This window comes from Leuciscus leuciscus (assembly GCF_965113295.1).
Source record: "Leuciscus leuciscus genome assembly, chromosome: 8".
Taxonomy (NCBI): domain Eukaryota; kingdom Metazoa; phylum Chordata; class Actinopteri; order Cypriniformes; family Leuciscidae; genus Leuciscus; species Leuciscus leuciscus.
The window spans coordinates 42,025,299-42,041,719 of NC_138732.1; the positions used below are offsets into that span (position 1 = coordinate 42,025,299).

The 16,421-nt window shown below is 44.8% G+C and overlaps 1 protein-coding gene across 1 annotated transcript; it reads left to right on the forward strand.

Moving 5' to 3' along the window:
• Nucleotides 1-1,311: 1,311 nt before the first annotated feature.
• LOC309505005 (zinc-binding protein A33-like) lies at nucleotides 1,312-8,560 on the forward strand. Its single transcript, XM_082178357.1, has 6 exons — nucleotides 1,312-1,975; nucleotides 6,345-6,440; nucleotides 6,644-6,874; nucleotides 6,992-7,014; nucleotides 7,096-7,214; nucleotides 7,598-8,560. Exons 1-6 carry the CDS (start codon nucleotides 1,580-1,582, stop codon nucleotides 8,143-8,145), a joined length of 1,413 nt encoding a protein of 470 aa, XP_082034483.1. The 5' UTR covers nucleotides 1,312-1,579; the 3' UTR covers nucleotides 8,146-8,560.
• The last annotated feature ends 7,861 nt before the right edge of the window (nucleotides 8,561-16,421 follow it).

Below are 16,421 nucleotides of genomic sequence, written 5' to 3' on the forward strand. Positions count from 1 at the left end.
ACATGCTGTGAGTCCTGGTGTCTGTACGGTGGACATGTATGAATCAATGTCCTGTTCTGTGACAGAAAGTCATATTTTGATGAGAAAGCCCATAACATTTTCCCAAGATGTTCAAAAACGAGCTTCAAAAAGGAGTGTAAAAATAAATATATAAGTGTAAGTGTAGTGTTACACAATTTTAATTTTCAAAACAGTTTTCAGTTTTCGAATTACACCTAATTTATGATTATTAATGTGATAGGGGAAAAGGCAATAAATAAGGCAAAACAAAGTTCAGTAGTTAGACTCCAATTCCTCAAATAAACCATACACTTTTTTTCTTTACATTTAATAGCAAAATAATAAACAGATCAAATGACAATTTATTACAGCTAATAAAAAACATTTGCTGCATTATCATTATAATACATCATGTATATCATGCATTTAGTATGCATTATTTGTAGGGGTGTAACAATATATTGTCTCAGTTATCGTTGAAGGTGGACAGGGGTCATCATAGGCTCTCTGATTGGTCTTTGGCCTCATACACAGCAGAATGTGATGCACTGTGTGTTGTGACACATTCCTCCCATGTAAAGTGACCTTGAGTGATGGAAAGGCACTGTATAAATAAAACTTCTTCTTCTTCCCATAACATCATTAAAGTTGTGTGTGACTTCTGCCACACTAGAGCTTCTGTTGGCTCGGACCAGACGGGATAGCCTTCATTGCCCTCGTCCATCGATGAGTCTTGGGTGTCCAACACCTTGTCGCCGGTGTGTGTTCGTTCCTCCTCGGACACTGTTGGTAAATCCTCATCACTGCTGACCGGGAGCGACACACAAGCCTTGAGTTTCAGAGATACTCTGACCCAGTCACCTCGCCATAACAATCTGGCCCTTGTCAAAGTCACTCAGATCTTTATTCCTGCCCATTACACTGACAAAGATTTGAGCATGACAGAATTTTATGATTGGTGTTTTTGATGTAAACTCCCTTTGCGCTCTTTTTTTTGTTTTTTAGATATTTATTCTGTTGTACAGCACAATGGCCACTACTGTTGTTTTTGTGCTACATAAATAACATTTGATTTGATTTGATCATGACAGACCTGGAGAAACTCTCTGACAAATAAAGAGCATTAAATAAAACATGTATAAGCATTTTGAGGTTGTTTATAATTAATAGTTTTGTATTTTAATTGTTCTTTTGTGTTTTATTCAGTTTTACAGCAATATTTTGTAACATTTCAATGCAGGTCCATTTTGAATACATTTTACCTGAAGAAATCCTGATGTTCCTGTTTGACCTGTTTGTACACACCCAAAGGTGATCATAAACTCCTCCCTCTTACAACACTAACCAGGAAGAGACTGACTTGTTATTTCTCCTTTCTGTCACACCGACTTTGTCTCAACAAAAGCAATAAAGAATAAGCAATCAATGGAGAACAAAGAGAAAAACTTTACAGAAGGATTTTTGTGATGTTCATTTCTGAACAGACAGCAGATCTTTGATTCTCATCGAGATTCATTTTTGAAAACCGTCGTTCAGGAAGTGAAAGTAGAGTTTAGTTTGCGAGACTCAAACGGTGAAAATGGCTTCAGCAGCTGAAGATGATTATATTTGTCCTGTTTGCTATGAAATCTTCAAGGTTCCTGTTTTTCTGTCCTGTAGTCACAGTATTTGTAAAGAGTGTCTACAACAGTTCTGGAAAACTAAGGAAACTCAGGAGTGTCCTGTCTGCAGGAGGAGATCCTCAAGAGATGATCCTCCAGTTAATCTCACATTAAAAAACTTGTGTGAGTCGTTCCTGAAGGAGAGAAATGAGAAACGTTCATCAGGATCTGAGGAGATCTGCAGTTTACACAGTGAGAAACTCAAACTCTTCTGTCTGGAGGACAAACAGCCGGTGTGTATAGTGTGTATTAATTCACAAAAACATGACAATCATAAATTCAGACCCATCAGTGAAGTGCTTTCATTATATAAGGTAAGACAAATGTTTCTTGTTTCACATGTAAAGAACAATAATTAATCATGAACATAGATATCATCACATTCATGCATTACTATTTCAGTGTCATTTTACTCAACTTTATATGACATTTGCTGTGCTGTAAAAGTATTTGCCCATCCTGATTGCTTATGTTTTTGTGTCTCATACTAAATAGTGGAGCCTTTTTCATAGATATCATTATTTGGCAAAAAAAAAAAGAAAAAAAAGAGCACAACTGAGCAGGACAACTTGGGGTTTTCAAGCATGAACTCTCTGTTTAAGGTCCTGCCACATCATCTCAATTGATTTCAATTCAGGCCTTTGACAAGGCCACTCCAAAACGTCTCCGGTTACTTTCGTAACCTCGGTTCCCTGAAAGGCAGGAACGAGACATTACGGATGTCGTATATGGGAACTCCTCCCTACTTCTGCTGAAATCTTATGGCTAACGCCAGCTAACAGCTGGCCAATGACGCAAATATGCAAATACTGACAACCCCGCTGGCAGTATAAATGCATGTGTCGCATCATTCCCGTAAGAATCAAACGAAACGCTCGAATCGAGCAGCAAACAAGGCGGCGAGCGTAATGTCTCGTTCCTGCCTTTCAGGGAACCGAGGTTATGAAAGTAACCGGAGACGTTCCCTATCAAGGCGGAACTTCGACATTACGGATGTCGTATATGGGAACTGTATAGAATCCTGCCGTGGAAGCATGAAACCCCCCCCCCCCCGGAACACACGCGCCTGATAGGTCAACGCTGGCCAATGGCGAGCTTCTTAATCCTGATAGGCCGAGCTGCACCAATCGCCGCTTTACCACACTCTGCGCGAATTTGCATATACCAAGCAGTATAACCGGGGGAAAGTTGCACTGACAACATTCAGGGCAACAACAGTATGAGAGAACAAGCCAACGCATAGCGGTGACAGTGCACTAAGCATATACATTTCGTACAAACAGAACCACTTATGAGCAAAGCGCAGAGTAACTGTTATGTGCATAAGGTAAACTTAACTCACCGAAAGTACTTGAGACGCTACAGAGGGTATATCCAACTTATAAAACCTGGCAAACGTGTTCTGAGAAGACCAGCCAGCCACAAGGCATAAATCCTGAATAGACATACCCTTGGTCCAGGCCCACGAAGAGGCAACCGCCCTAGTCGAATGGGCCGTGATGTTAAGGGGGCATTTCTGCCCTAGGCAATCATAAGCCAAAACGATAGCGTCCACAATCCAGTGAGCGAGCCTCTGCTTCGAGACCCCCCGTCCCTTGCTACATCCGCCAAAGCACGCAAATAGCTGGTCCGATTGTCTAAAAGCGGCCGAGCGATTAATGTATGCCCGCAGCGCTCTGACTGGGCAAACGGAACTCTGGGCGTCAGAATCCCGCGAGGCTGACGGCTCAGTAGATAAGGCAGGCAAGGTAACAATCTGCGCCCTAAACGGAGTATTGAGCGACTTAGGGACGTAACCTGGTCTCGGTCTGAGAGTAACATTACAGTCTCCCGGTCCAAAACGAATGCAGTCATCGCTTACCGAGAAAGCCTGCAGATCCCCGACCCGCTTCGCCGATGCGAGAGCGAGAAGTAGAGCTGTGGGTAACCATGATACGCTTGTGGCCAGAGGACCACGCTCTCGGGGGGACACGAGCTTTCAGCCAGAGTTGAAGCGGTCTCATATGCAGCAGACCCAGGTCTCTGAAAATCCTTCAGCAGAACGGGCTTGCCTGGTTTGAAGAGACCCAGAGATGATCTTAGAGCCTCTACTCGCTCCGTGGAGAGACGGGCTCGCATCCTTATCGAGTCCAAACACACCCCCAGGAATGTAATGGTCTGACTCGGTGTGAACACACTCTTCTGGTTGTTTACTCGCATTCCAAGCGTCCTCAAGTGGCAAAGCTGAGCTTCCACATGGCCGATTAACGTCTCTTTCGAGTGGGCGAGAATCAACCAGTCGTCCAGGTAGTTTAGGATGCGCATTCCGCTCGACCTGAGGGGAGAAAGCGCCGCGTCCACACATTTCGAGAACGTGCGGGGGGCTAGGGCCAGTCCAAACGGGAGTACCGAGTATTGGTACGCCGCATCCTCGAACGCGAACCTCAGAAAATGTCTGTGACGCTTCACTATCTGAATATGAAAGTACGCGTCCTTTAAGTCCACTGAAGCGAACCAGTCCCCGGGACGGATTTGTGCCAGGATCTGCTTCAGTGTCGTCATCTTGAAAGCGTGCAAAGTAGCGGCTGTAGAAGCCGTTTTCCCGTTCGCTCGGGGAAACCGGTTCTATCGCTCCCTTTTCTAGCAAACTGTACACTTCCTGCCTCAGAATGTGAGCGTTTTGGGGCAAAGTTAATGACGGGATCACGCCGCGGAAGCGGGGTGGTCTGCGTTTGAACTGAAGTGTATACCCGTGGCGAATTATGTTTAACACCCACGGCGAAATGCCCGGAATAGCTTCCCATGCGGCTAGGAAATGATTCAGTGGGCGTGTTTCTAAACTTGCGGTCATAGCCGCTGAAGTCGCTGGCGCTGCCGGAGGGTTGTGAGAGGGGTGGGGCACCTTGCGCCCACGGGGTGGCTTTATAGTTATGAACCGTGATTTTGCGCTGCTTGAGGGCAGGGCGAGTGACACAGTGTGGGGTGTTAGAGGGAGAAAAGGCTCTTTTTGTGTAGAGATAATTTGCTTTATTGAACATTTTTTAACACAAACAACAACCTTCACACATTTTGAACATGCGTCGCTCAGGGCAGAACTCTGAGGGACCAAGTGCGTTAGAGCACGACGCTTGGGAGCGGGACCTCCCTGGTGCTCTTTCTCCCTCTTGCCCGGGCCGTCAGGACGACTGCTTTGAAGCCGCCGGGTTCGTCGCGGGCTTCCGCTGTCTGCGCGGGCTATTCCTCCGGGCCATCCTCCTCTTCCCGGCGCCTTGCCACTGGCCGGTTCGTCCGCCGCGGCCATCCGGCTCGGCGCGGTGGGTTGATGGCTGCCTGGCCGGCGCTTGAGGGCGGCGCGCGCCGCTGAGCGCAGGTCTCGGATGACGCCAGCATCTACCGAGGCGACGCCATCCAAAGACTTAAGTAGTTTCGCTTGCAGGACTTGGAGGATTGCCATAGCGTGAAGCGCGGATACCGCCTCCCCAGCTGCCCCGTAGGCCTTGTTCACCTGGTGGGCCGTGAACCTACAGGGTTTGGACGGCAGACTGCGGTCCGAGCCCAGGGCAGGTGTCGAGGTCGGACAGAGATGGGCGGCGACGGTTTCCTCGACGGGGGGCATGTTTAGGTATCCATGGGACTCTGCGTCGTCCACAGGGGCAAACATAGCCTGAGTAGAAGCGAGGGTGCGCGCAGACTGGGGTGCAGCCCAAGACTTCACTACCTGTTCATGTACGTCAGGAAAAAACCAGCGGCTCTCTGGCGGCAGTGAGCCCGATCCCCGCTGCTGCACGAGCCTCGTTCCGTCTGGCTTTGAGAGCTCGCATTGGTAGGTCCGCGCAGCTATCGCACGAGTTGCCATCCGATAGGGCTGCCTCGGCGTGAGCCAATCCCAAACTGTAACTGTAATTGTGCTTTTTTGAGCCGTTCAGAGGTGGATTTACTCACTATTCTTTGAATCATTGTCTTGTTGCTTGAGCTTCAGTTTGCAGACTAAATATGGAATATTGTGCTTTAGCATTTTCTGATAGAAAATAAGAAAATTCAGTTCCTATGATGTTGTTCTTGGCCCTTTGGTGACTTTGAGCCACTTCTGGGAAGGTTTGCTACTGTGCCGAGTTTTTTGCATTTGGATATAATGGCTCTCGCTGTGGTTCTTTGAGTCCAAGAGGCTTTGAAATAGCTTTGTAATCCATCACAGATGGATGTATTTCAATCACCGTCTTCATCATTATTCCTTGAGTTTATTTCACCTTTGTCAATAGTGTGTTACTGTTTAAGACCTTTTAACCAACTTCATGCTGTTGAAAAAGTCCTATTTAAGTGTTTATTTGATTGAACAGGGCTGCAGTGATCAGGACTGGCTGTGTTTAGTCCAGCTGAACAACATTATAAATACAGTTTCAGAGATTTGAGGAATTAGTAACTATGAGGCCAAATACAAAATCACGCAGGCCCAGTTAGTATTGGATAACTTTTTTGCTTCAGTAAATAACATTGTCATTTACAAACTGTACTTTGGGTTCACTCAGGTTGCCTTTGTTTTATGGTAAGTTTTAATTTCTGAATCAATTTAGTATGAGATTTACACAAAAACAGAAGAAATCAGGGTGGGGGTCAATACTTTTGCACAGAATTGTATGATCATATCACTGTATTTTCTTCTCTTCACTGTAATCTGGTGTTTAATGTATTTTTGTCCAATTCTAGGAGGAGCTCAATACAGCACTGAAGTCCTTACAACAGAAACTTAAACATAATAAAAAGAAGAAAGGAGAGTTTGAGGAAACAACTCAACACATCAATGTGAGGAAACAGAATCAAGAGTCATTTTCATAACAGCTGGAGGATCACTTTACACTGTTATGAATTGATATATTTAATTTAATGGATTCCAGTTGATTATTTCTGTAAATGACGAGCAGCTTCTGCTTCTGGATCCGTTATATGTCGGGTATCCGAGATTTGTGTTGATTGAGATGATTGAAGTGAATGTGATTTGATTTCAGTCTCAAGCTGAGCACACAGAGCGTCAGATTAAAGAAGAGTTTGAGAAGCTTCATCAGTTTCTCAGAGACGAAGAAGAAGCTACAATCACTGCACTGAGAGAGGAAGAGGAGCAGAAGAAGCAGAGGATGAAGGAGAAGCTGGAGGAGATGAACACACACATCTCAGCTCTTTCACACACAATCAGAGACATGGAGGAGATGATGAAAGACAATGACGTCTCGTTTCTAAAGGTGAGAAATCAATCTGGCTTCATTCTTTGTGTATAAAACAACTTTTATAGAGAGACTCATTGACAATGAGAGTGTTTGATAAGATATTAAAATGTTTTCAAACTCTATATTTTCCAGAACTTTAACGCCTCAATGGAAAGGTAAGTGAGCTGCTCGTATCTCTTCTCTCAGTGGATCTAAACTCAAATTCACTGCAGTTCTGACTCCTGAATGTTCCTCAGAGTCCAGATCTCACAGCCGGATCCACGGATGAGTTCTGGAGCTTTGATTCATGTGTCGCGTTATCTGGGTAACCTGCCGTTCAGAGTCTGGAAGAAGATGCTGGAAACTGTCCAACACAGTGAGTCTCAGCAGATTTGACACCAGTGCAGAAGATAGTTCACATATAAACACACACAACATCAACATTTGATAGAAATATATTTAATAATCACTTGAATTACCAAGTGAATGTAAACTGTATTTCAGAAAATCATCAGATCATACAGCGAACTCATAATGAAGAGTCTATTCCTCATGGTTTATGTTTATGTATTAGGATACAATAGTGTTTATTGAATACTGATATTAAACCTGAAGCCTCAATCCATTCTGACAGTAACTGAGAGACCATTGTTATGATAGCATGATTTATGATCTCTTTCAACAAAAGAAAAATGTTTTATATTTACATTTCTAATACAGCATATTTCATCCTGTAATCTGATGTTATTCTCTTTGCAGCTCCGTTGACTCTGGATCCAAACACAGCACATCCTCATCTCACACTCTCTGCTGATCTGACCAGTGTGTCGTTCAGTGATGGAGATAAAACATTTCCTGATAATCCAGAGAGGTTTGACAGGAGTGCATGTGTCCTGGGATCTGAGGGCTTTAACTCAGGAACACACTGCTGGGATGTGGAGGTTGGAGACAATACACTCTGGAGTCTTGGAATAACCACAGCATCATCAAACCAAAGGAAGGGAGAGGATTTCTTGAAGTCTAATATCTGGTGTGTGCGGTACTGGAACAGCGAATACAGCTCAAAATCCCCAGAGCAACCCGTCACTGTCTTCACTGTTAGACAGAAGCTTCAGCGTGTGAGAGTTCAGCTGGACTATGACAGAGGAACAGTGTCATTCTCTGATCCTGTAACTAAAGACTGTCTGTGCAGATTCAGGACATCCTTCACTGAGACTGTCTTTCCATTCTTATGTAATGTCTGCACAACTTCTCCTCTGAGGATCTTACCAGTTAAACTGTTTATTACAGCAGAAAATCACAGTTAAATCTGCTTCTGCTTCTAGATTAATACAATTTTGTAAATTATGCTTCAATAATAACACTGTAATCAAAGGGTCTCATTGATCAATCACACTTCAATGTAAAGCTTACAACCAAATTAACCCTTGTGTTTCCTTAAGGACATGTTTGTCTCTTTCATTTAAAAAATAAATAAATAAATCCTGTGTTAATGCCACTGCATCAGTTTTGGCACAAGTGTGTATTTATATTTGAATTTTCTTCTTTCCACATTGTACACACAATATTTACACTCAGGACCTCAAGGACAAAACTTTCCACATTGAAACCCATTAAAACTGCCAATTTCTTTTATCTCAGGGCCATTTAACTATAAAATGATGCAGTCTTTGTTAATAGACTTTTGATCTGTTGGCTTTTAAAAAAAAAAAAAATTTAACAACATGGTGCCGTTTTCTCAGGTTTGGGCTATTGGCCCTGTCCCAAATGGCACACTCCGGACTTGTGGACTTCCTCAGAGTCCACACTTTGGTGACGTCATGTAGTGCAGACCTATAGGGCCCTTGGCGCGAGTCCACGAGGGCGCATTGAGAGGTATTTTTGGGACAGACTCGCTCGGCATGCCGGAAATAACGGTCTGGTTGTTGTTGGACAGGAGAAATCACATTTTTGCGCTCCGACGTCTTATCTGCATGTCAACTACACAGACTAATTTTACAGTTCTATATTTTGATATTATGCATATCACCTGGGCATTAGACAATAGATAAATCATGCTTATTTAAATTATGTATACAGTTGTACATAATAATACATAATGTTCCATTTGAACTAAGATTACAATTTTAAAACATAATTTAGACATATTTTTTTCAATTTACAGGTTTCAATATTCATACTATGTTTACATATGACTCAGTAAAGCCCTGCCATTCGGTTCTATTTATTTAATTAATCATAATGCGATCGTATTATTAAACACGCTATTATTATGTTTGAGACATCAACCACTGGTCGATGACCATAATGTTTGTATAAACTGTAGGTAACAACTGGTAAAATGTACATTTAGGTCATAAAAACAGTAATATTTTCTTCTCAGCCATGTCAACAACTATCCGTGAGTGAAATCTCCTCCCATCTGTTGTCTGATTGGCCTTTCGCAAGGATTCCTGGGTAGTTAAAGTGTGTGGAGCCTGCATCTATGCGGGCTTCGTGGAAGACCGCTTCAAGGGTACAAAGGGGGCGCTGCTGAGCACACTTCAGGGCGGTAAAATGCTGAATGGGACGGCCTACGGACTCGTAGACTCAGTGAGCACGCGCAATTCAAGTCCACGAGACCAAAAGTCCGCATGAAGTGCGCCATTTGGGACAGGGCCATTGTCACGGTTTGGTCTTGTCTTGGTCCTGTTTCGTGTCTGTCATGTGATCCCCTGTTCAAAGTCATGTGATCCTGCCGTGTGTCCCTTGTTTAGTCATTAGTCTTGTGTATTTAAGCCCTCATGTTTGCACTGTGTCTTTGTTTAGTATGGTTTTGGGTAACTGCTGTTTGTTCTTGTTTTGAGTTTTCATGCCTTTGTTTTATATATTAGAGTCAGTTGGATAAATTATTGTGTAATAATTGTGTTTGTGTTGCTGTGAGGTTTGTGTATATGTACTAAAATATTTATCTGTGCATGTAATAGTTGATAAAGAAAAATTATTGTATTGTAAATCTCAAATCCCAAAGTAATTATTAATATTATAAATGCAATACTTCAGTAACCATTAAACAAGTCATATTATACGAGCTTTGGGACGCTCAGGGGTTCAGGATTAATGCAGTCAAGATGGTGGTGTGTGTGTTTCCGGTAAGAGAAACACTAGATGGAATCCGGTTCAACTTATTTATTCAAAGGGAATTTGTATACGTTGATTCACAAATGTATGTGTGGTCCATAATCATCTACGCACTGAGAAAAAACATATACATTGTTGGACAACCGACCAGCCGGCCTGATTTGCAACTCAGCTGCCGATTTTGCATGTCCACACCTGGCCGAGCCGAGCCCTGCACAACACCAATGACTCAGGGGGCGTGGTTAGGGCTTTCTCACATAGCCGCCCCCAAATGTGTGTAAGGACATTTGAAACAGTGAGGAACCCTGACTAATTGGTAGGCTCAATAGAGTCCTCATCAGAGAGTTTAGGGAGTGGGACTATACGGGATACAGGTCTCACGTATGTGCGATTGTGTACCTTCACTTCAACTGTTCTGATACGGCCATCAAGTCCAGGAAAAGTATTAATCACTTTCCCTACTGGCCAACATGCTCGTGGAAGTTGTGGGTCCACTATCAGTACCACCTGGTCTAGACCAATTTCGCCTCCATCTTTACGCCACTTTTGTCTTTCTTGCAGATTCGGTAGATAGTAATGGATGAATCTAGACCAGAAATGGTCAGCAAGTACTTGACTATGTTTCCATCTTCTGGTTCCCAAAAGATTGCTTGAATCATAGAACACTTGTGGAAGTGAAGAATCGTGACGGCCCATTAGGAGAATGCTAGGCGTAACTGGGTCTGGATCCGACACATCTGAAGACACGTATCCCAAAGGCTTGGCATTTAGGATACCCTCTGCCTCAATAAGCACGGTGCGCAGTACAGTTTCAGTCACTGTTTGATCATTCAGTACTACTTTGAGGGCTTGCTTTACTGACTTAACTTCCCGTTCCCAAGCTCCCCCAAAATGAGGGGCACTCGGGGGATTAAATCTGAATGAAATCTGTTGTTCTGCAAGTTGTTCCCGTATTTGAGGCACCATGGCTTCATAGGCTGATCTCAATTCTTTGTTTCCTCCAACAAAGTTGGTACCGTTGTCGGAAAGGAGCTCGAATGGTTTCCCTCTTCGAGCTATGAATCTGCGGAGAGACATCAGGAATGCATCTGTGTCAAGGCTCTCTAAGAGATCAAGATGGAGACAACGGGTGGTCAGACATTTGAAAACTATTCCCCATCTTTTCTCTGTTCGTCGACCGATCTTCACTGCAAATGGACCAAAGCAGTCCATTCCAGTGGAATAGAATGGGGGTTTGTATAGACGTAGACGTGCTGGTGGAAGGTCGGCCATTTTGGGTATTTTAGGCTTGGCACGCCATTTCTGGCAGTCCATACACATGTATTGATGCTTCTTGATAGCTTCCCTTCCTCGCAGAATCCAGTATCGTCTTCTCAGTTCGGCAAAGACTCTTTCTGGCCCAGGATGTAAAAGGGAGGCATCATAGTCCTTGATCAGAAGCTTGGTTAAGTTGTGTTGCGGGTCAAGCACAATGGGATGTATTGTGTCCAATTCGATATGATTGGCATGTCTGAGTCTCCCTCCAACCCTGATAAGTCCACTGGCTTTATCATACTCAGGTGATAAGGATGCTAATCTGCTGTTGGATGGTAATGGTCGCTCAGATGTGAGAGCTTTGAACTCCTCAGGAAAGGAATCTTTTTGAGCCTGTTGTAGAAGAAACTTCTCTGCTGATATGTAACCATCTGAATCATCTGTTGCATGCGTGAAAGATGTAGCCGCCCCATGAAGGGATGTTACTGTAGCTTTTAACAGTTCAGTCCAGGTACTAAATTGGTTGACATCAGGAAGGGGAATGTCTGAACTAGTACACACTTGCAGGCAGATTGCTGATTTTTTCAACTCCGCCTCTGGGTCAGGCTCCTCTGCTGGCAAAGTGGGCCAAAATGACTCTGGCTGATGCAGAAAATTTGGACCATTTATCCAGCGGCAAGGTGGGACTAAATCATTCAACGACTGGCCTCTTGTTATTACATCAGCAGGGTTGTTCGCTGAATCAACATACCTCCAAGAATCAATATCGGTGAGTGACTGAATTTCGGCCACCCGTGTCCCCACGAAGACTTTGTATCTGCATGATTCAGATTTAAGCCATTGGAGGACGGTGGATGAGTCTGACCAGAGAATGACATTATTGATGTGCACAGTTAGTTCTGCTTGAAGGATATTAGCCACCTGCGCTCCGGTAAGTGCCGCACTCAGTTCCAGCCGAGGGATCGTCATTTGCTTCCGAGGTGCCACTCGAGAACGGGCTAAAACGAATGAGACATGTACATGTCCTTCATTGGTTTCTGTGCGCATGTATGCCACTGAGCCATAGGCCCTCTCAGATGCATCGCAGAATATATGTAAATCCCGGTTGAGGATTTCCCCATGGCCCTCAAATGGAGTGTAACACCTTGGGATTACGATCTGATTCAAATTTTGGAGCTCTTGTTGCCATTCTTGCCATCTGGTCAACAGGCTGTCAGATGTGATTGGGTCATCCCACCCAAGATTGTTCTTCCACAAATCTTGGACCAGCACTTTGGCTCGGGTAGTAAATGGAATTAAATAACCCAGGGGATCATATTGAGATGCCAAAACTCTGTATACATGACGCAGAGTGGGTTCAAGACATCCAGATTGGCTGGGTTTGTAATTGAAGGAGTCTCTGAAGCAGTTCCACAGTAGTCCAAGTGTACCTTCCAGGAGGTCAGTGCTCTTCTGTGATAGCCAGAGTTCACTATTCTGTGATCTTGCTTCAGAGGGAAGATGCTGGATAACCTCGGGTCTGTTGCTGGCCCATTGACGAAGCTCAAACCCACCGGTTTGCAAAAGTTGCCGTAGGTCATCTACTAATGCTCTAGCTTCAGCAACAGTTTGAAGGCTATGGAGGCAGTTGTCTACATAGAAGGAATCTTTGACCACTCTCACCTGAGCTGGGTCCACTTGCGGGTGGTTCTGAGCGATTTCCTGGAGTGCATATATGGCACAGCATGGGCTGCACGTTGTGCCAAATGGTAGAACTTGCCATTCGTAGATCCTAGGCTGCTCTGTCCTTTGCATGTCTCTCCACAGAAAACGCACTATAGATTTATCACTTGGCAAGAGGCGAACCTGGTGGAACATGCCCTTTACATCTCCGCTGATGGCTACAGGGTATTCACGAAACCTCAGCAAAACACCAAGTAGAGACGGACCAAGAACGGGCCCAGGCAGGAGGATGTCATTTAAAGCTTGGCCTTGGTATGAATAAGAACAGTTAAAAACAATTCTGTCCTTGTTGTTATGCGTCACCATATGGTGAGGGATGTACCACGACTCCGGGGATTGCTCAGCTTCCTGCATTGATATCTCTGACACATAGCCAGCTTCTTGCAGTTTCCTCATTTCAGAACAGTAAGACTCGGTTCGCTTAGGGTCTTTAGCAAGTCTACGCTCAGTGCTTCGAAGGTTCGCCATTACTGCTTCTTTTGGGGCTTTAAGAAGTTCAGCATTAGGCCGTCTAAGCAAGGGAGTGGCGTATCGCATAACTCCACTGACTTCTACCTTTGTGGTATGTGTCTGGAGAAGAGTGAGGGCATATTGGTCTTGTTTGGAACGAGTGGCTGTCTTCTCATTTACGTAAGGCAGAGTATCAATTTGCCAGAGGCGTTCCACATTCTTGAATAACTCTGTATTTGGTATGGCTGTGGTTATGTGGAAACACTGTGAGGGGGAAAGAGTGGGTTGACTGAGCCCAATGGGACCTTGGAGGGTCCAACCAAGTCTGGTACAAACTGCAATCGGTCCATTGGCAGGTCCTATGCACACTGGCTGAACAGGAGTAAGCAGGTGAGGCATGTCAGACCCGATGAGCAGTAGAGGTTGGGCTCGGTCCATTAAGGGTAACGGCAAGGACCTGATATGCTCATACTTGCGTTGAAGAGCTGACACGGGGTAAGAATGTTCGGAAAGTCTCAGGTTATCGGCGGTGAAAGCATGAGGAATCAGGAATTTTTTGCATGGTCTGTGAAGGGTCGACACATGTAAGGAAACGGTGTATCCATGCAGATTAACTACATCCTGATGAACAGTGCGTAACGTGAGTGTTTCAGGTTCCGTCTGGAGATTCAACTGGTCTACAGCCTGTGACAGAACAATACTACGCTCTGAACCATCATCAAGCACGGCGTATGTTTCCATGACTTTCTCTCGATTGTGCAGTAAAACCTTGACTATCTTCAGCATCACTTTCTGAGAACGGTTGGGCCGGTCTAAATATACCTGAGGTGTAGGAACATTGACCATAAGCACACTCTTTTGGATCTGTAAGGCTGCATCATGCAAGATGGTCAGATGTAACTCTTTACAGTTTGTACAGGTTCTTTTTAAATTACAACTGTCTGGAGTATGATTTCGCCCACATTTCCAACAGCGCTTCTCTTTGGAGATCCAATGTACTATTTGATCTGTAGTCAGTGTCTTGAACTTTGTACATGCGTTAAGGAAGTGGTCCTTAGAGTTACAATATGGGCAAAATGGTTGAATCTTGGAAGGGTTCTTAGATTTCAACTGTCCCTGCCAGGCTGAACTGGCCTCAGCGGAATACAAGAAAGATGTGGATTTCTCCTTTGGGCGAAAAGGTACTGACCTTTGCTGATCTTTCTTGGTGGATCTAGTGGTATCAGTCTGATACAGTGTAGCTGCTTTATTGGAGATGCGTTTTGCCTGTGACTTCATCTGCAGCCATGCAGACAGATCAGGTAATGTATAAGTGCGGTCTGTGCCATATACCTCGGCTGAAACAGTACTCCACGAACCCATCACGATATGATGGTGGCATCTTGCTTAACAATCGGTCAACATGAGAACCACAGTGCAGCTCGTATCCGTTTGGGCCCTCCAACGTTCTGAGCATCCCTACTAATGTTTGGATAGATAGGGAAAAAGAATCAAAATCCTCTGCATCACCGAACTTAACTGATGGTGCATTCAATATAGCACCTAATTCGGACTGGACCAGTTGACGGGGTTGCCCGTATTTGTCCTGCAGCGCTTGTAATGAGGTAGTGTATGGCCTGGGGTCGTGCATGTATGCTTTGGCCAAGAGCGCTGGGGAGTTTTAAGTGACTTAAAAGGACCTGGTATTTGTAATGTTCACCTAAATGAGGTTGGTTATTCATTACATTATCTAAGGCCATTTTCAGTAGTGCGAAGTCACTTTCCCGACCAGTGTCAAAGTATGGGATAGCTGGCTTTGGGACACCATAAGCTGAGGCAGCTAACATTTCCAGACCAGGTGGTTGGGCTGGGGAAGGGTACAATAATGCACGACTATGATAGGCGTCAGGTGGAGGAGCAGGGTGCAATAGTGTTGTCCAATAAGGGCTAGGATTCACGACTGGATAAGTCTGAGTATGTAAAGGAGCCCCTAGTGTTACAGGAACTGTAGGTGGGGCTCTAGGCAGGACATTGACAGAGGGTGTCTGATTATAGGTGACAGAGGTATCTGAGTAGTGGTGTGGCCTGGCCACCGCAGCCGGGTTAAAGGTTAGGGGAACATCATTATTTGGCCTAAACATTAAACTGGGCTGTGCAGTATCTGGCGAAACAGATGGCCTTGTAACCATGTTGGGCTGGGTAACCTCAGCAGCTGCAGTGACTGAACTGTATGGGGGTTCGGCTACTGAAGCAGAAATGTGTACAGCAGGTGAAACAGGGTGAGGCATAATTGATGACACAGGTATCAAGTTAACAGGGCAAGGGGTAGAATGACGAGGCATTGATTCTACAGACGACTTAAGAGGATCTGTAACAGCGACTATGTGTGGTTTGCTTACCTCTGATACAGTGTCAACAACATGTTCGAACTGTGAATCAGAATCACTAACCTCTTGAGATTCCTGTTTAATAAGTCCACAAACATATTTAGCAACCTCAAGCTCGTTTCGAACCTTTTTAAGGCGCCGTCGGGCCTCTACCTGTTTCGCTAGCAACTCTCTTGCCTTAGTGGCTTGTTCCTGTCTATACTGCGCTTCTCTAGCCTGAGCATCAAGTCTCTCACACTCTTTATCTACAATGGCATCCTCTTCGATCTGCTGTTGAAGTTCTTCCAAGTCCAGCGTCTTTAGCCTTTCCTCCAGCATGGCAGCGTGAAGATCGGAGAGTCCATGTTTGGGAGATCTGCGTTGTGCCTTACGATTGGATCTGGATGAAGTACTGGAACCCGTACCAGAAGAAATGGATCTAGACGCATGTCTTGACGATCTGGATAGTCTCTGCGAAGCCGAATCAGCAGGAAGTGGGTCCGGATGGAGGTTAGGCGGGAGCTGGACGTCGTAATCGGCCAGATGAGCAGGAAGATGTCTCTCTCTTGGAGGACGAGGTCGGACAACGGGCTCAGCTGCAGTGGCATTTTCAGAATCCATCTTGAGGCAAATCCGGCTCGAAGGACCATATACGAGCTTTGGGACGCTCAGGGGTTCAGGATTAATGCAGT

Coding starts and splice junctions, on each gene's coding strand:
- LOC309505005 (XM_082178357.1), top strand. CDS start 1,580: ATGGCTTCAGCAGCTGAAGATGATTATATTTGTCCTGTTTGCTATGAA. Junction 6,441..6,643: donor AAACAACTCAACACATCAAT/GTGAGGAAACAG, acceptor ATTTGATTTCAG/TCTCAAGCTGAGCACACAGA. Junction 7,215..7,597: donor GCTGGAAACTGTCCAACACA/GTGAGTCTCAGC, acceptor TTCTCTTTGCAG/CTCCGTTGACTCTGGATCCA.